The sequence below is a fragment of the Portunus trituberculatus genome, chromosome 9 (genome assembly GCF_017591435.1).
Source record: "Portunus trituberculatus isolate SZX2019 chromosome 9, ASM1759143v1, whole genome shotgun sequence".
NCBI classification, from domain to species: domain Eukaryota; kingdom Metazoa; phylum Arthropoda; class Malacostraca; order Decapoda; family Portunidae; genus Portunus; species Portunus trituberculatus.
In genome coordinates, this window is record NC_059263.1 from 9982951 (window position 1) to 10010904 (window position 27954).

Consider the following 27954-nt stretch of genomic DNA (forward strand, 5'->3'; position numbering starts at 1 on the left):
ACCCCTTAAAATCCAGATAGTACATGCAAACACGAACGCTGGCGGCCATGTTTGTTGTGGCCGCGGGGTGCAGATTACAATGTTCCTGAGTGAGGCTGTGTTTTGATGCTGCTGTGATTGCTGTGAGTCCCGCCGCCGCTGTGGGGAGCCTAGGGGTGTGTACCTGTCCTGTGGTGGAGTCGGGGGAGCGGGGGGAGGGGGCGTTGACCTGTAAATAAGGGAGTGTTGGGGTGAGGTTACCGGGGAAGGGACGCTTATTGTATTTACCTATTTGCCTATTTGTGTATTTTGTAGATTTTGGTGAAGATTAAGGCATTAAAGGTGTCTGAATAGCTTTCCGTGTGTTTTTTGCTTTATTTTGCTGTTATGTGTCTGTGTGTGTGTGTGTTTTGTCTGGTGTTTTAAGAGTTATTGGTAGTATTTTTGTTTGGGTTTATTCTCTCTCTCTCTCTCTCTCTCTCTCTCTCTCTCTCTCTCTCTCTCTCTCTCTCTCTCTCGTAGTTGACGCAAATCTATCTTATCGTTTTCTTTCTTTTATCTTTTTTTTTTATTTTCGTAATTTCTTTCCTTCATTCATTTCCTTTGTATTATTCTTCACTATTCCTTTGCCATCATTCTTCATTCCTTCATTTCTTTCCTTTCTTTCTTATCATCCTTTATTTTGTTCTTTTATTGTCAAGATTTAAATTAGGCTGGGTAAAGTATTAATCTGCTGCTACTACTACTACTACTACTACTACTACTACTACTACTACTGCCATGACTTACTACTACTACTACTACTACCACCACCACCACCACCTGACACAAGAACAGACAACAGATAAAGAAGAAAAATAACACAGGATTTATGGGATCAATTTAGGCTGTGAATTTAGACCTATGTGGCAAATTGGGGAGGAAGAAAAATAGTGAAATGGTTCCTACTACAATTTCTCTCCCGCTTTTAACTCTTCCGTACCATGAAACATCTTTATATTTATTCAGGTTACTATTAGGTGACTTGACACAGCTTCAAAATCTCATGACGGGATTGAAATAGTGAAGATTCTGGCCCATTAACCTTCTGACCTCCATAGACCCTTGCTAATTTAAATAAAATCGCCTAATCTTACTCAAAGCTCATGGCAAAAAATGTGTCTCAGTACTGAAGGTGTTAACTAGTACTGCTATTCCATTCATCCGTCACTGTTTGAGATCTATTTGAAGTGACATTAGAGTATCTGTCTTTAGGTTAGGTTAGGTTTGGTTTGGTTAGGGTTAGGTTAGGTTAGGTTAGAATATTTTTTGCCTAGATTTGGTTTGACTGCATTTAGTTTAGGTTAGGTTAAATGTTGGGTTAGGTTAGGTAAGGTAAGGTAAGGTTAAGGTTAGGTTAGGTTAGGTAAAGTAAGTTCAGGTTCATTCTCTTCATTAATTTCACAGGTGTTCCCTTCAGTGATTTTATAAATGAAACACACACACCGCGCTCCATGGAGTGCAGACGTGCCTCCTGCTCAGAGTGGCATCTAACTAACACTCCACACGCTAAGCAATGTGCTTGGAGTGAGAACCGTCATTGGTACTAAAGGGCGACCAGAGCAAGTGAATGAGTGTACAGAGTGAACGTAGCCTGGTGGCGTGTACATAAGAGTGATTGGAGGTGTGGAGGAACCACACAAAGGCCAGCCATAACAGCCGCCAACGCATCCCACCACACACATGTAGCTACCAGGCCAGGCCCCCAGTGCACACCACCACACACCCACATGCTCCCAGGAAGAGTGAAATAAAATGGATAGACCGGTAAGAAATAAGTTACCAAATTCAAAATATGTCGATGAGGCCCAGGGAGCAAAACCGAAAGTGGGCAGTCAAAACATGAGTCCATCTTCAACAGGAGCAACAATGCAAGGTAGACTGGTAATGTTGGAGAAAAGATTTGAGGAGTTGGTGAAGGAATTAAAAGTTCAGAGGAGTGAGGAGGAGCAGGATAGAGAATTCCGCAAGGCTTTGAAGGAAAGAGTTAAGAGACTGGAGGAAAATGAAAACGATTGGTGGATGAGAATGCACACTTGAGAGTGGAGGATGAAAAATACAAGAGATGATTGGAGGAGAAAATGGAGAGTAGTAAAGGAGAAAGATGACTTTAAGGAAATGATTAGTGAGCAGAATGAAAGGTTTGAAAGGGAATGGGAACTGAAGAAAACACAATGGACTGAGTCGAGGGAAGCAGAGATGGTTGGATTACAAGAAATAATTAAAGATCAGTTGAAGGAAGACAAAAAAGAAAGGTCCAAGGAACTGGTTAATGTAATGAAGAATAAGGAAACATTGATAAGAGAAATAGCAGAAAAGAAGAAGAGTGTGTTAATATTTGGGATGAAAGAACAAAATATAACATATAAGCCTAAGAGAATTAAGGAAGAATTAAAACGGTAAGAGATCTGTTCAAAAATCTAAATGATGATGAAAAAAAGACCTACAAGAAGAAGTGGAAGAGATCCATAGACTGGGTCCGTATAAGGAGGGAGTGAGCAGACCGATTAAAGTAGTACTGAAGTCACAACAATCTGCGGAGGATATCCTATATAGAACATCAAAGTTAAGAGAGATAGAAGGTTGTAAAGAGGTGTTTGTGAGAAAGAATAGAAATGAGGAAGAGAGGAGAAGATATAAGGAATTGTTGGAAGAGGCGAGAAGGAAAAATGATGAGCGGTCTGAGGAGGAAAAGAAAAGTTTTTGGAGAGTTATAGGAGAGAGAGTCAGAAAGTGGTATGTGGAAAGAAGGAATGCGGAGGAACCCCTAGAGGGAGCAGTGGGTGGACCGTAATGTATACTAATATAGATGGGATACTGTCAAGTAGATTGGAATTGCAAGACTATATGATATGATATAGTGTGTTTGACTGAGACAAAATTGCATGAAAAACAAAGATAAATTTGGATAATAAATATAATATATGGAGAAAGGATAGAGAGTAAAGGTGGAGGAGGAGTTATGATTATGACGAAGAAATAAATAAATGTGGATAAGGTTTGGTATGGGAAGAACAACACAGAAGTGATAAGCATAAGGATAAAAAGTGATGGAAAAGAATTAATAATCATGGTGACCTATGTACCTCCTAAAACAAATTCTTGGACATTAAGGGAATACGACAATATGATCAAGGATACTTTACAGAGTTTGGAAAGTGTATTATCTGGAAAAAGAAAGGTGATACTAGTAGGAGATTTTAATTGTAAGGAGGTGGATTGGGAAAATCTAGTAAGTGGTGTTGGAGAGGAAGCATGGGAGAGAGATTTCTTAATCTAATGATGGAAAATATGATGGAACAGAGGGTGAAGGAAAATACTAGATATAGAGGAGATGATGAACCGGCTAGACTGGATTTGGTGTTAACAAGAGAAGTGTACCTATGTGGAGATATACAATACAAATGTCCTTTGGGAAAGAGTGATCATGTGGTTATGGAAATGCAGATAGCAACAACACAGCGAAGGAAAGATGAGACATACAGGAGTGGTAGATTGAATTATAGAAAGATGGACACAGAAAGTTTGAAAAATTATTTCAGAAAATTAGATTGGGAGATGTTACAAATCAGAGAAGTGCAAAAAAATATGAGATTTTTATGAAATATTATAAAGAAGGAGTTATGAAATTTGTACCAAAGTATAAACCGAGAGAGGAAGGAAGAAAGGATTGGTTTAATGCAACTTGTGTTAAGGCTAAGGAAAAGAGAGATGTGGCTTGGAAAAGATGGAAAAAGAGCAGGAATATACTAAATAAGGAGAATTATAGAGTGGCGAGAAATGAGTATGTGAGGGTAAGGAGGAGGAAGAAAGAAAATTTGAAAAAGATATTGTAGACAAGAGTAAGGAACATCCAAAATTGTTTTACAGGTTCATAAATGGTAAACTTAAAAAGAGAGAGTCCATTGAAAGATTAAAAGGAGAGCAAGGGATAGTAGATGACCCTAAGAATATAGCGGAATTGCTAAATAATAGGTTTCAACAAGTATTTACTAAAGAAACAATGTTTGTAAAGCCTCAGAATGTACAAGGAAATGTGCACATGGATGACATTAAGATACCTAAAAGGAGTTATATAAAATGTTGGAGGAACTTAAAGATGATAAAGCGATGGGACCAGATGAAGTTTCAGGAAAATTATTGAAGGAATGTAGAGAAGAATTGATTGATCCATTATATGATATTATAAGGTGCTCATTAGAAACAGGGAAGTACCAGTAGAGTGGAAAAGAGCTGAAGTGGTGCCCATTTATAAGGGAGGCAGTAAGGAAGAGCCTCTTAACTATAGACCTGTGTCTCTAACAAGTGTGGTCGGTAAGATTTGTGAGAGGGTGATAAAGAAATATTGGATACGGTTCCTGGAGGATCATAAGTTATTATCGGATCATCAATTTGGCTTTAGGAAAGGGAGGTCATGTGTAACAAATCTACTGAGCTTTTATTCAAGAGTGGTTGACAAAATACAAGAGAGAGGGATGGATGGACTGTGTATATTTGGATTTAAAGAAAGCTTTTGACAAGGTACCTCACATGAGACTGTTATGGAAATTAGAGATTTATGGAGGACTGAAAGGAAAAGTGTTAAAGTGGATGGAAAACTACTTGAGATGGAGGGAGATGAGAACGGTAATAAGGGATGCAAAGTCGGACTGGTTGGTGGTGGAGAGTGGAGTCCCACAAGGCTCAGTGCTGGCACCAATACTTTTCCTTGTCTATATTAATGACATGCCAGAGGAGTAAACAGTTATATTAATTTGTTTGCGGATGATGCGAAGTTGTGTAGGTGTGTGAAGAGTGAAGAAGATTGTGAAATTTTACAGGCAGATCTGGATAAGATTTGGGAGTGGAGCAAGAGGTGGGAAATGGAATTTAATCTGAGCAAAAGTCATGTGATGGAGATGGGGAAGAGTGGAAGACGGCCAAGAGGGTCATATAAGATGGGTGAAGAAGTAGTGTTGAAAAAGGTGGAAAAGGAAAAGGATTTGGGAGTGATAATACAAGACCATGGGCAGTTTGAGGCTCATATTGATAAGATGTTTGGAGAAACATATAATTTGATAAAAATATTGGATTAGCCTTCCATTATATGGATAAAGATATGATGAAGAAATTAATTAGTACGGTAATTAGACCAAGATTGGAATATGCTGGAGTGGTTTGGTCCCCTTATAAAAAGAAGCATATAAGGAAGTTGGAGAGATTGCAGAGAATGGCAACAAAAATGGTTCCGGAATTGGCAGAAATGACCTATGAGGAGAGATTAAAAGAAATGAATTTGCTTACCTTGGAACAAAGAAGAGAAAGAGGAGATTTAATACAGGTTTATAAACTGTTGAATGGACTGGATGAAGTGGATAATGAGCAAATGATGTTGAGAGAGGAAAATTTAAATAGAACTACAAGATCGCATAGTAAAAAGGGAATATGCTTGAAAGATGTGAAGAAATATAGTTTCCCACAGAGATGTGTGGAGGTGTGGAATAGTTTGAGTGAGGAGGTGGTGTCAGCGAGGAGTGTGCATAGTTTTAAAGAAAAGTTGGATGTGTGTAGATATGGAGACGGGGCCACACGAGTATGATACCCAGGCCTTGTAAAATTACAACTAGGTAAAAATACAACTAGGTAAACACACACACACACACACACACACACACACACACACACACACACACACACACACACACACACACACACACACACATGCTTGACTCACAATGAGTGAGGGCGAGGCAAATGGGTAAGCCTCTTAATGTGTGGGGTCTGTTCACCCAGCAGTAAATAGGTACGGGATGTAACTCGAGGGGTTGTGGCCTCGCTTTCCTGGTGTGTGGAGTGTGTTGATGTGGTCTCAGTCCCACCTGAAGATCGGTCTATGAGCTCAGAGCTCGCTCTGTAATGGGGGAAGACTGGTTAGCCAGGTCTCAGTCCTACCTGAAGATCAGTCTATGAGCTCTGAGCTCGCTCCGTAATGGGTGACCAGCAGTTGACCGAGGTGAATTACACACACACACACACACACACACACACACACACACACACACACACACACACACACACACATTTGGTTTTAGAAAGGGACGGTCTTGTGTAACTAATTTATTGAGTTTCTATTCTAGAATAGTTGATAGAGTACAAAAGAGAGAGGGATGGGTTGACTGCATTTATTTGGATTTAAAAAAGGCGTTTGACAAAGTGCCACATGCAAGATTACTGTGGAAGTTAGAGGAGGAGGGTGGCTTAAAAGGAAGCAAATTGAGATGGATAGAAAATTATTTGAGGGGAAGAGAAATAAGGACGGTAGTTAAAGATATGAAGTCAAGTGGAGAGCAGTAGAAAGCGGAGTGCCACAGGGGTCAGTATTGGCACCAATACTTTTCCTCATTTATATTAACAACATGCCAGAAGGAGTGAACAGCTACATAAATTTGTTTGCGGATGATACGAAACTGTGCAGAGTTATAAAGCAAAAGGAGGATTGTGAAATACTGCAAGAAGACCTAAATAAGATCTGGGAATGGAATAAGAAGTGGGAAATGGAATTCAATGTGAACAAAAGCCATGTCATGGAAATGGGAAAGAGTGAAAGACAACCTGTGGGAATCTATAAGATGGGAGATGGAGTAGAACTGGAGAAAGTCAAAAAGGAAAAGGACTTAGGAGTGACGATGGAAGAAAACAATCAACCAGTAAGCCATATTGATAGAATTTTTAGAGAAACATATAATTTGCTAAGGAATATTGGAGTAGCATTTCACTACATGGACAAAGAAATGATGAAGAAATTGATAAGTACAGGCAACCCCCGTTTAACGAAGGTTCACACAACGAAATTCGACAAGAAGGTTTCATTTTACTACCATCTGCTCGTTTAACGAACACCAAGCTCGCTTTAACGAAGTTTTATCCAGGTAATTTTTCTCCAAATTTGAAAGCCCCACCATATCACGCAAGCTGACAGGCTTTTGAATACACCAGGAGCTGCTGGTACTAAGGTCTGCCTCAGGAGAAATCCTGGGACACCTATAGAATAAAGATCAAGATCAAGATCAAGATCAAGCCTCTCGTGGACAACACGCGCAACACTCACTCCCCAGTCAAAACATAACAGTGTCAGCAGCAGCTTGTCTTCCCTAGCTCAACTTACCACCAAAATGCCCTGCAATTGGCCTAGTGTTCGTAAGAAGACCAGGAAGTCTCTTACTCTCCCAAGTGAAGCTAGATATTATTCACAGACACGAGAGAGGCCAGAAAACTATAGCAGTGCTGGCCACCATCTTGACTCCATATTATACTGTCTCTATTTTCAAGTCAGCAGACTCTATTAAGAAGGCTGGTGAGACCGTATCTTCCTTGCAAGCTAAAAGAACCACCTGAACTCGTGACTCTACAATGGATAAAATGGAAAGCCTTGTGGAAATGTGGTTCATATGTTTTGTATGCAGTACCATGATGCGCACTTTGTTTACATTCCACAGGTTGCTGGTTAGTGTCTTTCCCATTATACTCTTCCTCCCTTCATAAAGTTAAGATCATCAGCATTATAAAGTTACGTACATACATACATTAGTTTACATTATAATGACAAATTAAACTACCTAAATGTTTAACTTCATAATTTTTACTTTCATTAAACCTTTTACTGTACTATGATGCACTCTCGCTTTGCTTACTCTCAATGGGAGTTCAAATCAGGGGTTAAACTTGTTATAATCGGTTCGCTTAACGAAGTTTCGCTTAACGAAGTGTTTTTTAGGAACGAAACCCCTTCGTTAAGCAGGGGTTGCTGTACTATAATAAGACCCAAATTGGAATATGTAGGAGTAGTGCGGACCCCTCATAAAAAGAAACACATACGGAAATTGGAGAGGCTACAAAGAATAGCTACAAGAATGGTTCCAGAATTTGAAGGGATGACATATGAAGAGAGACTAAAGGCTATGGATCTAACCAACCCTGGAGCAAAGAAGGGAGAGAGGAGACCTGATACAAGTTTATAAATTGATCAACGGAATGGACCAAGTGGATAATGAGAAACTGATCCTGAGAGAAGAATATGACATCCGAAGCACAAGATCGCATAGTAAAAAGCTGAGAAAAGGAAGATGTCTGAGAGATATTAAAAGATATAGTTTCCCACAGAGATGTATTGAGACGTGGAACAGTTTAAATGAAGTAGTGTCTGCAACGAGTGTGCATACTTTTAAAGTAAGATTGGATAAGTGTAGATATGGAGACGGGGTCACACGAGCAGAAAGCCCAGGTCCTGTAAAACTACAACTAGGTAAATACACACACACACACACACACACACACACACACACACACACACACACACACACACACACACACACACACACACACACACACACACACACACACACACACACACACACACACACACACACACACACACACACACACACACACACACACACACACACACACACACACACACACACACACGGGTTCGATTCCCCGGCCGGGTGGAGATATTTGGGTGTGTCTCCTTTCACGTGTAGCCCCTGTTCACCTAGCAGTGAGTAGGTACAGGATGTAAATCGAGAAGTTGTGACCTTGTTGTCCCGGTGTGTGGTGTGTGCCTGGTCTCAGGCCTATCCGAAGATCGGAAATAATGAGCTCTGAGCTCGCTCCGTAGGGTAACGTCTGGCTGTCTCGTCAGAGACTGCAGCAGATCAAACAGTTAAAAACACAAACACACACACACACGAACATATTTCTTCACTCAAAATTGTAAAATGCTTCTGGCTTTGTTTGGGGATTTGCACCTTTGTGGGCATTTCTTTCTTTCTTTTTTTCTCTTTTTCTTTCTTTCTTTCTTTCTTTACCTTCTTTCATTTCCTTCCTTCCTTCCTTCCTTCCTTCCTTCCTTCCTGCCTTCCTGCCTGCCTGCCTGCCTGCCTGCCTGCCTGCCTGCCTGCCTGCCTGCCTTCCTTCCTTCCTTCCTTCCTTCCTATTTTCTTTCTTTTTACTTTTCTTTCTTTTCTTTCCTTCTTTCTTTTCTTTTCCTTCCTTCCTTTCTTCATTGTTTCTTTCTTTTCTTTCTTTCTTTCACTTTTTCTTTTACTTTCTTTCCCCCTTTCATTCTTTTCTTCCTTCCTTCCTTCCTTCCTTTTTTCTTTCATTTTCTTTCTTTCTTTCTTTCTTTCTTACTTACACTTTCTTCTTTCTTTTTTCCTTTCACTTTCCCTTTCTTTCTCTTTTTTCCTTTTTCTTTTTTTATTATTTTTCTTTTCATTTCTATTTACTTTCACTTTCACTTTTTTCCTTTCTTTTACTTTCTTTCCTCCTCCCTCCCTCCTTCCCTCTCTTTTCGCATACATAAACCTGCTGCCCCTACCTGGTGTCCTTCCTATTTAAAAAGAATACATCAAACTTCACCCAAGAAATACACAGCATCTGGGAGTTATGAGATTCAAGTTACTGCCATGATGACCCTCAATTTCTTCACGTCTCTTTCAAGCCTAATTGTGCCAAGCTTGAACCCTTTATTTCCCTTTTTATTTATTTATTTATCTGTCTATTATTTACCTTTATATATCCTTATTGCTTTCATTTATCTATTTTATTCTATTCTATATCACTTTTTCTTATTTCTCGTGGTAATATTGCTGCTGTCACTCTCAGATCTTGTTTTTATTTATTTATTTATTTATTTATTTATTTATTATGTAAGAGGGGAAATCTGGCCAAGGACAACGAAAACAACTATCGAAAGGGCCCAGTTAGATGCCAGTCCTTGAGCAGGTTCAAGAGAGTTAGTCAAAAAAAAGAAAGAGGTAAATGTCTTGGAACCTCCCTCGTAAATGCGTTCAGGTCACAGGAAGGTGGAAATACAGAAGCAGGCAGGGAGTTCCAGAGTTTAGAGGCAGAACATTTAGGCGTCATATTTTTGTGGTGTTTTGCCAGTGGTTCAGGAAATTGTGGTGCGGTGTGGTGTGAATCAATTTATAAACACATGTCATTGTGAGCTTCCGGTGTGTGTTGCGTCACTCAGTCAGCCTGTGAGGTTAAGTTAGGTTAGGTAGGTTCAGGAAACAGTGGTGTGGTGTGGTGTTGTGGGGCATGGTGTGGTATAGTGTGGTGTGGTATGACGTGGTGTGGTGTAGTGTAGTGTGGTGTGGTGTGGTGTGGCATGGTGTGGTGTGGTGTAGTGTGGCATGGTGTAGTGTAGTGTATGTAGTGTGGTGTGGTGTGGTGTAGTGTGTGGTGTAGTGTGGCTAGGTGTGGTGTAGTGTGGTGTGGTGTTGTGTGGTGTGGTGTAGTGTGGTGTAATGTAGTGTGGTTGGCAGTACTGTGGTTCTTTTATGTTGTGTCTTGCATAGGGACAAGGATTTCACTTGTATACTCTCTCTCTCTCTCTCTCTCTCTCTCTCTCTCTCTCTCTCTCTCTCTCTCTCTCTCTCTCTCTCTCTCTCTCTCTCTCTCTCTCTCTCTCTCTCTCTCTCTCTTCTTTTCTGATAATTTTTGTTGTTCTTGTTCTTGTTCTTGTTGTTCTACTCCTCCTCCTCCTCCTCCTCCTCCTCCTCCTCCTCCTCCTGCTTTATCTTTTATATGTACTTCCTTTTTTCATCCATATGTTTTTCCCCTCTTCCTCTCACACCACATTTTATCATCTTATCTTTGTACAGCTTCCTGCCTACTCCTTGTTAATGGTTAGGATGTACCCTCACCCCCCTTCCTCCCTTCCCTTTTCCCCCTACAAGGCATCTTTATCCCTCATATTTCATGCTAACTGCTCTTCTGATCTTTCTAACTGCATGTCTCTTCTCCTGCAGCCTCATTGCACAAGACTTTCTTCCTCCTCTCATTTCTATTCTGTCCACCTCTCTACTGCAAGAGTTAACTGGTACTTTCAATCATTCACCATTATTCTGTCCACCTCCCTAATGCAAGAGTTAGCTAGTACTCTCAATCACTCACCATTATTCTGTCCACTTCTCTAATACGAGAGTTAACCAGTACTCTCAATCACTCATCCCTTTCTCCGGCACACTCTGGAATAAAATGATCCAATTGTACACAAATCTCAAGGTAAAACAATGTGTCCCAGTAATGAAGGGATTAAGAGGGAGGTTCCAAGACATTCATCCCTTTTGGCTAACTCTCTCGGACCTGCTTGGGGACTAGCATCTATGTGGGCCTTTTGTTTAGTTATCTTTGTTGCCCTTGGTCAGATTTCCCCTCTTAAGTGAAAAGAAAAAGAAAAAAAACATGTCCCATCTTGTCTAGCACATCCTCTGGTCATTATTTGATAGACGACAGCGTTTCTCCACTCTCGGTTTCATCATTACGTCAGAAACAGACAATGCTCGTACTACAACTGATGTATTAGTGCTACAATGTCTCCTCCTCCTCCTCCTCCTCCTCCTCCTCCTCCTCCTCCTCCTCCTCCTCCTCCTGCTGCTGTTGTTGTTGTTGTTGTTGTTGTTGTTGTTGTTTCTATTTTGTCATTTCTTGTTGTGCTCTTTCAGTATTTTGTTATATGACTTTTTTGCCATTCTATCCTCCTGTTGTTGTTGTTGTTGTTGTTGTATTTTATCTTTTCCTCCTCCTCCTCCTCCTCCTCCTCCTCCTCCTCCTCCTCCTCCTCCTCCTCCTCCTCCTCCTCCTCCTCCTCCTCCTCTTGTTGTTGTTGTACTTCTTCTTTTCCTCCTCCTCCTCCTCCTCTTGTTGTTGTTTTTGTTGTGTTTCTTTTCCTCCTCTTGTTGTTTTTGTTGTATTTCTTTTCCTCCTCCTCCTCCTCCTCCTCCTCCTCCTCCAAAGTTCATCCTTAACTTAAAGGTCACTTGTCATCTTGTAATTAAATGATGACATTATGCTTATTTGTTTTGTAATTAAATGATGACATTATGCTTATTTGTGTTTTGTCTGTATTACGTCAAAGTTATTCTGTAGAGAGTTCTTTATCGGTCATTTCCTGTGCTGGTTCAGTGCTTTTTCTTTTTAGTTTATTGTGTGTGTTAATGTGTGAGTGTGTGTGCATGTGCTTGGTGACTTCACAACAACACTCTTCTTAAGACTTGACTTTTTTCAAGAGGGAGGTACATATCAAGACATTTGTTCCTTAATTTTGGCTAACTCTTTACTTTTCTTTTAGGGAACCAGCACTTGATTTGGCCATTTTATTTTTATATTATTTATTTTGCCCTGGGCTGGCTTCTCTCCTACATAACGTAAAAGAGGTGTATTTATGTATGTATTTGTATGTCTCTTCCTATTTTATTTGTTTATTTATTTGCTCTGTGAACTAATAACAAATGGTACTAATTGCAAAGGAAAGCAATGGTGTAACTGTATAATTCATCTCTATCTTTGTTATCCACCATTAGAAACGTGTTGTATTGTAGTGTATTGTATATCCACACATATATATATATATATATATATATATATATATATATATATATATATATATATATATATATATATATATATATATATATATATATATATTTTTTTTTATTTATTTATTTTTTTTTGTGTGTGTGTTGTGTGTGTGTGTGTATGGATGATGGCCTCTCCCTTTCACCCACTCATACATACACTCACTCACTCACTCACTCACTCACTCACTCACTCACTCACTCACTCATACATACACTCTCTCTCTCACACTCACTCACTCACACACTCACTCACTCACTCACTCACTCACTCACTCACTCACTCACTCACTCACCCACATATTCACACACACAATCATGCACTCACCCACATATTCACACACTCACACACACATTCACACACTCACCCACATATTCACACACTCACCCACATATTCACACACTCACACACACATTCACACACTCACACACACATTCACCCACCCACCCACCCACCCACCCACTCATTCACTCACTCACTCACTCACTCACTGGCTGTCCTTCCCTTGAGTAACATGTGTTGTTGGTTCACTCACAGATCCATCATGAGTATCACAAGCGATGAGGTGAACTTCCTGGTCTACAGGTACCTACAGGAGTCAGGTGAGTCAGGCTGCAGGTGTGTGTTTATCTAGTTGTATTTTACAGGCCGCCGTGGTGCAGTGGAACCATGCGTGCTTTGGGGTCCGAGGGGTCTCCAAGTGCATGGGTTCGAATCCTGTCCACGGTCCGAGTGTAGGTTGGGCTTCCTCACTCGGGGCAACGGTTTCCTAGTATCCCCTTTAGCCCAGAAATTCCGGTGAAAAGCCCGCATGGTAAAAAAAAAAAGGGGGGGGTTCATAGTGTCCTGTATCCATGTACCCATTTATCCAATTTTTTCTTAAGTTATACACATTATTTTCTGTAACAAATTCATTCTTCACATTATTCAATGCTTTCAATTCAATGCATGTGCTTTATTTATTTATTTTTATTTATTTATTTTTTTTTTTTCTTCCAGTAAAGAGATACAGGAAAGGAGTCATATTTATTCTGTCTTGCCTTCATATCAACTGTTCTCTCATCTTTGAAAGTCGTTAGTATTCCTTGCATTGACTTTAGGGTAGCATTTATCAATCATGTCCTTCGTGTGTGTGTTTGATTTATTTTATATGTCATTCTTTTTCACACAAGGAGTCATATTTATTCTGGCTTGCCTTCATATCAACTAGTTTCTCACCTTTGAAAGTCATGAATATTCCTTGCATTGGCTTCATCTATTTCCCTTTGTGTGTGTGTGTGTGTGTGTGTGTGTATTTACCTAGTTGTAGTTTTACAGGGCCTGGGCTTTATGCTCGTGTGGCCCCGTCTCCATATCTACACTTATCCAATCTTACTTTAAAAGTATGCACACTCGTTGCAGACACTATTTCTTCATTTAAACTGTTCCACGTCTCCAGCTCTCCTCATTTCCTGGCTCCCCCTTTGCAGCTCTCTCACTCAGCTGACATGACGTGTGAATGAAAATAAGATGGCCAAAACTTCAAAAGGGCAGCTGGAGGATTTGCTATTCTTTACATGTTCACCATAAACTAAATTAATCTTAACCTTCAACCTTAACCTAACCCAACCTAACCTAACCTAACCCAGCCAAACTTAACAATCCTCATTATCTCACTACCTTATCTTTTAACCCTTTCTGTACCATGACACATTTTCATATTTATCCTGCTTACTATTTGGTGAATTTATACAGCTTCAGAAACTTACGTGGGGATTAAAATAGTGAAAACTCTGGCCATGAATTTTCTTATCTCCATAGACCCTTCCTAACGTAAATGAAATTGTCTAATCATACCTTAAACTCAAGGTAAAAGTGTGTCCCAGTCAAAACTAACCTCATTATAACTCATACCACCTTAACTAGCCTCACCTAACCTTCAGTGAACCTCACCTCACGTCACCTCTCCCCCTGCACAGGCTTCTATCATGCTGCCTACGTCTTTGGCATTGAGTCACACATCTCCCAGTCCAACATCAATGGAGCGCTGGTGCCTCCCGCCGCCCTCCTCAGCATCATACAGAAGGGGCTGCAGTATACCGAGGCAGAGATCAGTATAGGGGAGGTGAGCATCTGTCTGTCTGTGTGTATGTGTGTGTCTGTCTGTCTCTGTGTTTGTTGATAGAGTAGTGTATCTTGTTTTTAATGCACTAAACTAAATTTTCATTAAAAGATATAAGTAATGTTTATCTGCATGTGTGTGTGTGTGTGTTCATGCGTATCTCTGTACTGCAGGACGGCACAGAGCGGCTCATCGACAGCCTCTCGCTGATTGACGCGGTGATGCCGGACGTGGTGGCCTCCAGACAGCAGCAGAACCAGCAGCCCAAAGCCGTGGTGAAGACAGAGATTCCCAGCACCAATGGGGACGAGGGTGGGCATCTCTGTAGTCTGTTATGGCTTAGCTTACTGTCAGGCAGGAGTCACCATACCATTGCCAGGCTTCTTCTTCTTCTTCTTTTTCTTCTTCTTTTCTTATGCAGGAGAGGAAACTGGTCAAGGGCTAAAATAAAAAAGGCCCACTGAAAAATTGAAAATGAAAAAGCCCACTGTCTAGGACTCTTGCCTCCGTATTTCATGGGTTATGTTTAGGATGGGAAGCTTGGTCCTTTTTTTTTTTTTTTTTTTTTTTTTTTTATGCTGCTGTGTTCATTAAGTTTTCCTTTTTTTTTTTTTTTTATTGTCTTCATACTGCTCTTTCTGTTATTTATATAGATGTTTTAATGCTTCTTGTCTCTATACTGCTTTGGCCATTACAGTTTTTTCTTATATATTTTTCTTTTCTTTCTTTTTTCTGCTCTGTCCCTTAAGTTTTTTCTTTAATGTTTTCCTTGTCATTTTATCCTGCTCTGTCCATTAAGTTCTTCCACAGACTGTCTCCTTTCTTCCACATTCCATACACTGTTTCTGTTTTATTTCACATCCTTCAATCACCAAAAAGTAACTGTCCTGTAATATTTCCTTCTGTCTTCTATATACAGCCTTTACAAAATTGTTGTCTTTTCTTATTTATATCTTGGACACCACAACAAAAAATTCCTTTAGATCTTCTTCATGGATCGCTCAATAACTCAACACAAAGGGCCGAGTTTCACAGTTTTCCATTTGTTTGGGAGCTAACCAATAAGGGAATTATTTGGATTGGATAATATACAAAACTGTGAAACTGATCCCATAACCTCACCTGTTTCTCCATTGTACTCTCTCGAAACAAAAAGTAGTCGGCAGGGTTGATAGTGGAGCCTTATCACAATTAATTACTTTTGTTGATTACCTAGCAAACGAAAAATGGCCACTGTAGAACTGGCCCAATATTAGCTTTGATTTATTTATTTTTATTTTTATTTATTTATTTATTTATTTATTTTATTTATTTATTTATTTATTTTATTTATTTATTTATTTTTTTTTTTTTGTGTGTGTGTATAAGAGGGCATTCTGGTTTAGGCCAACAGAATAGTTAGGGAAAAAAAGCCCACTCTCTCTTGCATTACACCTTACCATTACATTAGCTATGATATTCTCTCTCTCTCTCTCTCTCTCTCTCTCTCTCTCTCTCTCTCTCTCTCTCTCTCTCTCTCTCTCTCTCTCTCTCTCTCTCTCTCTCTCTCTCTCTCTCTCTCTCTCTCTCTCTCTCTCTCTCTCTGTGCATTCTTTTTTAGGCCAACAGAAGGGGTCATTAGAAAAAGGGACCACTCACTCTTGCATCATTGTATCACTGTGGTAGAGGATATTTCTTTATCATGTAACATCCTTCTCATCACTGTGGGGTTGGATGTGTGTTGACTCTCCTCCATTCAATTCTTGTACAAGCTCCTCAGCTGGTCCATGTCTGCTGGGAGTGAATGTGGAGCTTGCATGAGGTGGAAGAGAGTGGAGGAGAATCATTGTACATCCAACACCACTGTGATGGAATGAAGGATGTTAAACGATGAAGAAAGAAAATGTTTGAAATTATTTGTTTAGTGTGAGGCAAGAGTGATGGTGAGGAGAAAATGTTGAATTAATGGCTCAGTGCTTCACAATTCACTTGATTGAATTCATGATAGTGATGTTAGCAGTCCAGCAAATTATTTTTTTCTATGATTGCTTTTGCATGAGTCAATTGTGATAATGAGGAGGAAGAATGCAGTTTTTGGTGGGGGGTATCATGAGGTTACACTAGCAATAGAACTTTTGAGCCATTCATTTATTGTAAGGCAAAGGAAGAAGTGAGAATAGTTTCTGTTGCCATTACACTAACAGTTGACTTTGAAAATAACATAATAGTAATCTTGGGAGTAGTGGAAATATTATCATTCATTTACAACAAGGCAAAGAACAAGACAGTAAATAACATAATGATTGTCTCAGGACTAAAGGAAGTACTCTCAGTCATTCATTTATAAGGCAGAGATAGGTAGCAGTAAGAACCATTTATCATAGGACAGAGATGGGTAGCAGTAAGAACCATTTATCATAGGACAGAGATAGGTAGCAGTAAGAAGAACAATGATGAGTTCCTAGTTCAGTTAACATGAGGCGACAGTTCCCTTGACAGGCACCACGGGCGAGAACATGGAGGTGGACAACAGTGTGGAGATCCCCCTCAACAAGGCCACCATTCTCCGGGGACATGAGAGTGAGGTGTTCATCTGTGCCTGGAATCCTACCACCGACCTCCTTGCCTCAGGGTGGGTACTCTCTCACTCTCACTCTTCTCCTGCATTCTTCTTAGTATTTTTTTTAAGTATATTTCTTGATTCCTCACACCTGATTTCATTACCCTGTGTTCTTGTCTTGTACTCATCTGTTATAAATTTTGCATATCCTAATTTTTCTTCCATTATTTTTTTTTTTTTATTTATGGCAGATGTCCCTATTTCCCCTCTTAGAATGCAGGTTTTGGAGCTCCCTATAGTCTGTCTGTATTCACTATTTTTTTTTTTTGCAGTTTGGCTAATTCTTTTTTATGTAAAATTTATAACATTTGTTCCATATAGGATTGATGGTAGGCATTCATTGCTGTATAAAAACATCTGCAAAAAAGGAAAACACTTTACTAGATACAAATACAGACTCATTCATTCATACTTGTACATATTTCTCATGTTATCCATAGCAGGTGTTACTCGTTGCTGTAAAAACTTAGTGAAAAACACAAATTAACGCATTCAAATAGATATTGACTCTTTCATTCATACTTATACATATTTCTCATCTTATCTTCGCTGCCTTATTCTTTCCAGCTCTTATTGGTTTGTTCTCTTCTCCCTTATATTGTCACTCCTTCCTCCACTTCTCTGACGCATCATCACTCCTTTCTCTCCACCTCATTCATCCCACATTTTACTTCTCTTTTACACCATCACTCTTTTTCTATTTCTCTTACATATTATCACTCCTTCCTCTCCACTTCACTCACCCCTCCTCACTCCCTTCATCCTTTCCATCTCCCATTGCTCTGCTTCACTCAGTCCACGTGTGTGCCGCCCACAGGTCAGGAGATAGCACGGCTCGCATCTGGAACATGAACGACAGCACCACCTCCCCGAACCAGCTTGTCCTGCGGCACTGCATTCAGAAAGGAGGCACAGAGGTTCCCAGTAACAAAGACGTCACATCCTTAGACTGGAATGTAGGTACTTGAGGGCTTCTTGTGTGTGTCTCTCTCTCTCCCTCTCTCTCTCTCTCTCTCTCTCTCTCTCTCTCTCTCTCTCTCTCTCTCTCTCTCTCTCTCTCTCTCTCTCTCTCTCTCTCTCTCTCTCTCTCTCTCTCTCTCTCTCTCAAGTCTGGTAAAGTTAATTAGCTTAGAAAGATCTCATTTTGCAATAGCTTGATCATTCTGAAATCATTTGGATTGGAGATTGTTGCAAGGAGACTTGTGTGGGAAGGCTGAGTGAGACCTGAAGACAGTGTGTGGAGTAGGACATGAGGGGTTAATTAGGTTCGGTGAGTAGGAAGACTGAGAAAGATGCTGAGACTGTGTTGGGAATGAATGGAGAAGGATAAAGATCAGAGTAGATATCGTTTACCACTGCAAAAAGTAGAATATGGCTTGTATTCAGAAATGCTTTGCTCCCTCACCACAACTACTTTTGTAGACCATAGAGATGATTAGCCTGGTTTTTCAACGCTGTTTCTTCCATTAATAATGTATAAATTATGTTAGCCTGTCACTAGAATCATAAAAACACTCTTAAAAGCCCAGATAACTTCAAGTAGAGACTTTTGAAATACTGGAATAGTGGGGCAGAAGCGTTTCAGAATGCCGTCCCGATTCACAAGCTATCTGAACCTGTAAGGGAAAATAGTGTCTTTTATCCATCACCCAGGCTGACAGTCATTCACAGGGCAGCCCAGACACATCACCACACTCTCACATCATTCACACTCTTAGACGAGGAATAATTATAGGAAATAGGAAAATGAGATAGTGGTGGTCATTGTTCCCACTCTTAGACGAGGCACAACACTGAAAAGGAGAGATAGGGAAATTAGATATTGGTGATGTCATTATTGCCACTCTTAGACGAGGCACAACACAGAAAAGAAAAGAGAGAAACAAGATATTGGTGATGTCATTATTCCCATTCTGACAAGGCACAACACAGAAAGGGAAAGATAGGGAAGCAAGATAATGGTAATGTCATTATTCCCACTCTGACAAGGCACAACACAGAGAGAGAAAAGAGGGAAACAAGATTATGGTGACATCAGATTTTGCAAGATTTTCAACAGATTAGAGGCTGAGGATTGAGAAGACACTGAAGACTAGAGATGACTGTAATCTAAATGTAATCTACCTCACCAATAACCTTTACATCACCTCTTCCCTTCCCTGGCAGTGTGACGGCACCTTGCTCGCCACGGGATCCTACGACGGTTATGCCAGAATTTGGATGACGGACGGCCGGCTAGCTTCCACTCTCGGCCAACACAAGGGTCCCATCTTTGCCCTCAAATGGAATAAAAAGGGCAACTACATCCTAAGTGCTGGAGTGGACAAGGTGAGGAACGTTAGAGTGTCGTGTGTGCTCTTGTGTGTGTGTGTGTGTGTGTGTGTTGTGTTGTGTTGTGTTGTGTTTTTTTTTTATTTATTTATTTATTTTTTATTTACTTATTTTTTTTTTTAAGGCAAATCTGGCCAAGGGTAACATAAAAGATTAGACGAGAAAAAGGCCCACTTAAACACCAGTCCCCAAGCAGGTCTGAGAGAGTTAGCCAAAAGAATGGGATAAATGTGTTGATAGCTCCTTCTTAAATGAGTTCCCGTCACAGGAAGGTGGAAATACAGAAGCAGGTAAGGATCTTTATATTTCCAGGACATAAACTGATGAGAAATATTCAGGTGTATATCAGCTGTTCAGTGTGTATGTATGTGTGTGTTGTTGGATCTTATTTGCTTATTTTTTTACTCTTATTGTTTATTGGAGTATTTTTGATGACACACATGCCAGTCTCCCCTGTACCGACATTTGAATATTCAAATGTCTCTTTTAGGATAAGTTTGTTAGTTCTTCTGTACATGTGTGTGTGTGTGTGTGTGTGTGTGTGTGTGTGTTGTTGTTGTTGTTTGATCTTATTTACTTCAGATATTTCAGTCATGTTTTTTAAATTTTGGAGAATTATTTTAAGACAGCACTCTTTCCGTACCGACATTTAACCTCTTCCGTTCCCTCCTCTCACCTCACCCACAGACCACGATAATTTGGGATGCTTCCTCTGGCCACTGTACACAGCAGTTTGCCTTCCACTCAGCCCCAGCTTTAGATGTGGACTGGCAAACTAACAACTCCTTCGCGTCCTGCTCCACCGACCAGTGCATCCATGTGTGTCAGCTGGGCCAGGACAAACCCATCAAGTCCTTCCAGGGTCACACGAATGAGGTGAACGCCATCAAGTGGGACCCCCAGGGCAACTTGCTGGCCTCGTGCTCAGATGATATGACCCTCAAGGTGAGCTGAAGCCAGAGGTGTGTTGTGTGTTGCGTTGTGTTGTGGGTGAGCTGGAGTTTAAGTGTGTGTTTGTGTGATGGTCATGGGGGTGTTGTGTTGATATTGTCTAGGTGAGCTGAGGTGATAGGCTTGTTTGTGTAGTGTGGTGTGTTATGTTGCTGTGTGTTGTGGTGGAGTGTAGTGTGTGTTTGTGTGATGGTCATGGGGGTGTTGTGTAGGTATTGTTTAGGTGAGCTGAGGTTATGGGCTGGTTTGTGTTACTGTATGTTGTCAGTCAAGTATGTGTTTGTATGATTTATCATGTAGGTGTTTTATTGGTGTTGTCTAGGTGGTTCTTGTGTTATTGTGTGTTGTGTTGTGTTGTGGGTGGGTGTGGTGAAGTCAAGTGTGTGTTTATGTGCTTGTCATGGAGGTGTTGTGTTGGTATTGTGACTGTCTAGAAGGTGAGCTGAGGTTGTATTTGTGTTACTATGCATGTGTGTTGCATTGTGTGTGGGTGAGCTGGAGTTAAATGTCTTTGTGTGATTGTCATGAGTTCATCAGGTATAGTAGGATGAGCCAAAAGATCGTCCCTTTCCACTATGGGCTAAATGGGGTGAGTGTGGCAAAAAAGAAAGAAAGAAAAACGTAACTTGCTGTATAGCTTTTTTATTGTACTTGTTTTTAGTAAATGATAATGTGTGAGGTACCTTGTGTGGCCTGTGATGTTAATAGGTTGTCTATAAGAAGCAATCCACTCTTCGAACCAAAAGGAATTCATGATATGTAGTGAGTTGTGTGAGTGTATGGCTGTAGTGATGGTTTTTGGTGCTGGGATTTTCAAGTGATGTGTTGTGTATTTATTCATCTTTCTTCTGCTTTGTGTTTGTTCTTGTGTCTTTCTTGTGAGGATATGACAGGGGATGGATAACAATGGTAACAAAACATATACTTCCTCCTCATAATCTTATCCATTCCTTCTCATAATCTTAGCCATTCTTCTTCATAATCTTAGTCATTCTTCCTCATTATCTTAGTCATTCTTCCTCATAATCTTATATCAATTTTTCCTCGTGATCTTTGCCATTTTTCCTCATAATCTTGTTCATTTTCCCTCAATCTTAGCCATTTTTTCTCATAGTCTTAGGCATTTTTCCTCATCATCTTATCCGTTCTTCCTCATAATCTTTGCCATTCTTCCTCATAATCTTGCTAATTTTTCCGCTTAATCATATATCCATTTTTTCTCCTAATATTATCCATTCTTCCTCATAATCTTTGCCATTCTTCCTCATAATCTTATCCACTCATCTTCATAATCTAATCCAATGAGGAAGTAAGAACGTGGGTGATGAAATGAACACTTGACATTAATAAAGTACACCAGATCAACCTTCCATCTTTCCGTCCCTGTGCAGATTTGGTCAATGCGGCAGGACACTTGCGTACACGACCTGCAGGCGCACAGCAAGGAGATCTATACCATCAAGTGGTCGCCGACAGGACCCGGCACCAACAACCCCAACATGAACCTTATCCTGGCCAGGTGAGGCAAGGCAGAGACAAAAACATAGGTAGAGGAAGAGAATTGAAGAGACAGACACACTCACTCAGGCACTACATGCTGACAACTCTTAAGAAGATTGAGTTCTTGGATTTGTTTTAGGGAATGCTTTTTGTGGGAAGAATTAATGTGAAATAAGTTGTTTATTGTTTTGGTGAGGCAAAGACAGAGGTAGAGGAAGAGACAGAGACACTCACTCAGGCACCACACACTGACAGCTCTGAAGGAGATTGAGTGCTTGGATTTGTATTAGGAAATGCTTTTTCTGGGAAGAATTAGTGTGAAAGAAATTGTTTATTGTTATGGTGAGGCAAAGACAGAGGCAGAGACATAGACACTCACTCAGGCACCACACACTGACAACTCTTCTGGACATGGACTGCTGGGATTTGTATTAGAGAATGTTTTTTGTGGGAAGAATTAGTGGGAAGCAAAGTGTTGTTTGTTGTAATGGTGAGACAGAGGTAGAGGTAGAGACAGAGACAGAGACACTCACTCATGCACCACACCCTGACAGCTCTTCAGGACATTGACTGGTGGAATCTGTATTAGGGGATGCTTTTTGTCAGGGCAGAGAATTTTTGGGGAAGTGTTGTTTGTTGTTATTTGTTCATTACTCTCTCTTCTGAAAGGGTAAGAGAGTGAATTTGAAAGGTGTGTGTTGTCTCTTCTTCAGGGGAAAGTGGCCTTGGTGTATGTATGTGTTATTTTTATGTTTAGATTTATTTATTTTATATATTTTTTATTTATTTATTATTATTATTATTATTATTTTATTTATTTTATTTTATTTATTTATTTTTTATTTATTTATTTATTTATTTTTGTTTTTAGGTTTTTTGGAGTATTGTTGACTCCCTGACTGCTTTGATTTGAGATTTTTGTTTAATTTGAGAGTCATGAAAGGAATATAACTTGGTAACTGTTCTTCCCTGCCAGCGCTTCGTTTGACTCGACGGTGCGGCTGTGGGACGTGGACCGGGGGGCGTGCATACACACCCTCACCAAGCACTCAGAACCTGTCTACTCGGTGGCCTTCTCTCCTGACGGGAAGTTCCTCGCGTCAGGAAGCTTCGACAAGTGTGTTCACATATGGTCCACACAGGTGAGTAGCTGCCCTCCTGCCCTCCTGCCCTCCTTCTGTTCCTTTCGTACCCTTGTGGGGCCCCGCCCAATTTTTTTTTTTTTTTTTTTTTTTTTATTTATTTATTTATTTATTTTTTTTTTTTATTATCTGCCAGCCTTCATCCTTCTGTTCCTATCCTCCCCTTGTTCTTTTTCTCTGTCTATTGTTTGGTTTGTATCTACCAGCCTTACTTCTTGTTCCTATCCTACCCTTGTTCTTTTCTTTGTCTATTTCTTGGTTCGTGTTTGCCATTCTTCCATCTTGTTCCTTTCCTATCCTTGTTCTTTTCTTTGTCTATGCCTTGGTTTGTGTCTGCCAGCCTTGATCCTTCTGTTCCTTTCTTTGTCTATTCCATAATTAATTTCTATCTGCCCTCCCTCCCTTCCACTGTTCCTTTCTTTGTCTATTCTTAAGTTGTTCATATCTGCCAGTCTTTGTGCCTCTGTTCCTTTCTTTATCTATGCCATGGTTCGTTCCTATCTTCCAGCCTTCTGTACTTTCTACCTTCCCTTTTTTCTTGCTCCTATCCGTTTCTTCCTGTCTGTCTTCTACCTTCTTCACATCTTGCTTTCCATCCCTCAATGCACCAACACTAGTCTATTCATTCACCTTTGTTGCTGCTTTCCTCATGTATGACTTGCCGAATTCTTAGTATATTGTTGATTTGTGAATGTAATTGAAGACCACCAATGTTTCTATGTAAGAATGATTTACTGTTAAAGAAAATGGACTGCAGATGTATGGTAAATTGTGACACTAAGATTTGTAAGGTGTAGTATGTGATATATAAACAGATTATTTCTTAAGTTTTTTGTGTAAGGGGAAATCTGGCCAAGGGCAACAAAATCTGTCAAAGAAGGACGCCCATGTAGATGCCAGTCCCCGAGAAGTTATGAGAGAGTTAGCCAAAGGAATGGGATAAATGTCTTGAAACCTCCCTCTTAAATGAGTTCAGGTTGTAGGAAGATGGAAATACAGAAGCAGATGTTAGGTGTTGTGGTCAATAAGCTGTATATATGTCTACCTATAGAAGCATAGATAAGATCACCACCACCACCACCACCACCATCATCATCATCATTATCATCATCATCATCATCATCATTCATGACCACCTTCACCACCACCACCACCATCATCATCATCATCATCATCATTCACTATTACCCTCACCATCATTCATCACCACCACCACCACCATCACAATCACAATCACAATCACAATAATCCACCACCACCACCACTACTACCATTATCATTCACTATCACCACCACCATCATTCATCACTGCCACTACCACCATCATTTGCTATTACCATCACCACCGCCACCACCATTCACTATTACCATCACGATTTTTGGCTACCACTACTACCACTATCATTCACAATCACCACCACCACCACTGTCACTATTCACCAATAACATCTGACACATCCCCTCCTCTTTCCCTGCAGTCTGGCCAGCTGGTGCACAGTTACAAGGGTACGGGAGGAATCTTTGAGGTGTGTTGGAATTCCCGGGGAGACAAGGTGGGCGCCTCGGCCTCGGATGGCAGCGTGTTTGTCCTGGACCTCCGCAAGTAGACATTCCGCCGCCGAGACACACCGCCACTTTTTACCACATGTTTGCTGTTTGTTCCCACCTGCGGGACTTGGAACGGAAGCCACTGTGCTTTTTTTTTTTTTTTTTTTTTTCCCATGTTTTTGTCTTGTTTTATGAGTTTATCTGCTGCTTTATCTGCCAGAGTGATTTAGAAAGGAGGACTTTTCAGACTGCCATGACTGCCCCGCCTTGAAGATATTAAGAGTGTCGTGATGGTGATGATGATGGTGGTGGTGATGATGATAAGTCACAGTGCAAGTGTCAACGTGTCAGGCAGTGTTGGTTCCGTGACTGAATGAACTGAGGAAAAGAAAAAACAAACAAGAAATTGGATGAAACTCAAACAGTTGTGAAGATGATAAAGATGACGATGATGATGACGACGATGACAGTGATGACCATGATTGTTTTGTTTTATGAATTTCACTGTTGAATTATTCTTATCTTTCACCATTTGGGTCAGACTGTGTGTCTGTCCGTCTGGACGTGACGGCACGCATTGGGGGTTTTACCAATCATTTTCTTTCTCTTTTTTTTCATTCATCTAATCTGAACAAACTTTTTATAACACAACTAATGATTCTCAATATATTTTTATTTTTATAATTTCTATTTCCTCTCGCAGTGCATTGGCTGTTTGTTTCCGTGCGTCAAGTGGAGTGGAGAGGCAGGGAACAGCGTACCTTAGACTGGCAGAGTGCTGGGGAGGTGGAGAGGGACAGCAGGGGACAGAGGAGTGGTGGAGAGGGAGGTTGAGAGGGCCCAGGGTGATAAAAGTGGTGGAGAGGGAAGGAGCAGAGGAAGCAGAGTCGGGTGGAGTGTTGGAGGGTGTGGAGGGCACCCAGGGTGGCAGTGCAGGTCTGGACAGGGACAGTCAGTGGTGGCATTTCCAAGCAGCACAGTGAAGAGGCATTAGTATTGGTCGTGTACAAGTTGTTTCTCAGTGTCGCTGGGTGGGTGGGTGGGTGTCCCAGCGCAGGGTTGGGAGGCCGGTGTTCTACAGGCAAGGATTTTATGTTATTCTTAACTATAGTAGATAGTAATTCTGATAATTTTTTTTTTCTCTCAGTTTATGATCAGAATTTTTTTCTATCTTGATCTTTTTTATTTGTTAAATTTTTTAAGTGTACGTATGTATGTCGTTTCTTTTTTTGGTCTGTGTTTTTTTTTATATCTATTTTAAAGAATGTCTAATTATTTATAATAAAATGGAATAATGATGTAAATGTTGTGTAATATGTATGTTAATTTTCTCTCTCTCTCTCTCTCTCTCTCTCTCTCTCTCTCTCTCTCTCTCTCTCTCTCTCTCTCTCTCTGCTTCCGTTTCCAGCCACCGTGCCACACAAGTGTTGTGGTGGTGGTGGTGGCTCGGCACCACAGCTCCTCCATCCTCACTCAGCTTGTTACACTCGCTTCATTTTTAATCTCCCTTCCTTCCTTCCTTTCATATCATTCATCACATTATATGCTTCATTGCTTCCTTTCCCTTTTCTTTCCTTCATTTATTTTCTTACTTCCCACATTTCTGATTTAAACTCTTCATTTTTATACCTCAGTCCTCCATTTTGCATTCCATTACATGCTGCTATAAGCAACTGAAATTTTACCACTCCTTGCCTCTTGCTATGACGTATTACTACTATTGATAACAGCCTAACTTCTGTCACTCCTTGTTTGGTTGTCTTACTTAGTATAACACACTTAACTTCTTTCTACTATGCTTGAATTCACATCTTATCAACTTTTCTTGCGCTTACGTGCTTTTATTACCAGTATCCCTTTCATTCTTCATCTCTATCACCAATGACATCATCTCTCATCGCTTCCCAATCTGTGTTCTTTTGGTATGATCTTATTTCAGAGTTCCTTTGCAGTTTAACTTGTATCATATATTATTAGCTTTTCTTTTATGCCTTCACATGTTTTAATGGTCACCATCTCTGCACCTTTCAGCTCCATTGCCTCACACATCATGTCTCATCACCCTGCCTGTCTTCTTACAGTGTTATCTTATTTCTGATTTCACATACATGTGGACTTTAATTTATATGCAACTTTGCTATTTTTAAGTGGATGAAAGAGTGTGCACAAGTTGCTGAAGAAGACCTGCAATATTTATACATAACTTCAGAGTGCAAAATTACTTAGGACAGTGAGGACGAAGGAGTTACTACTACAATATACAGTACTATTTTATGCAGTATCACAAAGTATTCATCCCCTGTTGGCAAAGCTACATGGTCCGGCAGGGAAGAAATACCACGTATACATACGCTCGTATAAATATATATATCGAACAGAAAAAAATTAAATAACCCCTTCCCTCCCATACGTACATATTGTCACAAATTTATATATCTTTTTTGAAGTTTTCCTTCCTACGTACTACTACAGAAAGCTAACTTTGTACCTACAATAATTTTAGAATGAAGAAGGATAAGGCGAGGTACTCTTTTCTTTGTAACCTTCATGATCCAAACTCACTCACTCCCTTCCTTCCTTCCCTCCTTCATTGCTGGTGTGAGTCAAAGTCAAATGACATGCATTCACTTCCATTGTGGCACCTTTCCCACAGTCCCAAGTCCTGTGGTCTGCCAGCAGTCTATCAGTTCTCTAGCTTTGTAAGGAGAATGTCAGCTGACCAGAGGATGTAAGACTGATGATTGCTAAGAAATGTATTCTTAAATGCCTTTGTCTGTCTTCTGTGGCTGCAGAAAGGAGTAGGTGTGTTAATTACTGATGCTTGTTGAATTATTACTGAAATCATAAGAAAATTTTTGGAAACTAAAATAATTTCTACTAGAACCTGTTAAAGATGGTCAAGGTAAAATGCCAATGTTAATCAGAAGTCTTGAAAACAACCTTGAAAACTTGAACACCTTCCACCATAACGTGTTGAAAAATGTTAGTTATTAATCTGTTACCGGAATCATAACATCCTTGAAAATTCCAGTAACCTCCACTAGAATGTGTTAGAAGTGGTTGAGATGGTATGTTAGTGTTGTTGATTTATTACTGGAATTATGAATACCTTTGAAAATCCCCTTTGCAATAATATCTAGTGAAAAATTATTGAGGTAAAATGTCAGTGTTTAGGAATACAAGCATAAACTCTGATAGTGAATGTAAGTGTGACATGACTTCTTACCACAACTGTACATATGCCTAGCTAACACTACCAATGCCCCTTTTTTTTTTCTCATGGCTCAATTTGTGAATATTCTTGCTGTATTACCAAGTTGACCAGACACAGATGGGATAAGAATTCATCCCTGCTGAAG

General features: G+C 40.1%; 1 protein-coding gene across 3 annotated transcripts; it reads left to right on the forward strand.

Annotated features, from left to right (window-relative positions):
- Window positions 1-27118, forward strand: LOC123501356 (F-box-like/WD repeat-containing protein TBL1XR1). Of its 3 annotated transcripts, none has more exons than XM_045250152.1 (11): window positions 1-155; window positions 12961-13025; window positions 14382-14527; window positions 14698-14836; window positions 16991-17135; window positions 17941-18079; window positions 19290-19451; window positions 20142-20399; window positions 21797-21924; window positions 22882-23047; window positions 24526-27118. In XM_045250152.1, exons 2-11 carry the CDS (start codon window positions 12968-12970, stop codon window positions 24652-24654), a joined length of 1470 nt encoding a protein of 489 aa, XP_045106087.1. In that variant the 5' UTR covers window positions 1-155; window positions 12961-12967; the 3' UTR covers window positions 24655-27118. The 3 variants fall into 3 exon arrangements, with proteins under 3 accessions (XP_045106087.1, XP_045106090.1, XP_045106088.1); XM_045250155.1 differs by having other exon boundaries at window positions 1-122; window positions 17003-17135; XM_045250153.1 differs by having other exon boundaries at window positions 27-122.
- The last annotated feature ends 836 nt before the right edge of the window (window positions 27119-27954 follow it).

Excerpts from the sequence above, each read along its gene's own strand:
- LOC123501356 (XM_045250152.1), top strand. The coding sequence starts at position 12,968 with ATGAGTATCACAAGCGATGAGGTGAACTTCCTGGTCTACAGGTACCTA. Across the intron at positions 14,837-16,990 it reads CAGCACCAATGGGGACGAGG|TTCCCTTGACAGGCACCACG; the intron begins GTGGGCATCTCT and ends ATGAGGCGACAG. Across the intron at positions 17,136-17,940 it reads ACCGACCTCCTTGCCTCAGG|GTCAGGAGATAGCACGGCTC; the intron begins GTGGGTACTCTC and ends TGCCGCCCACAG.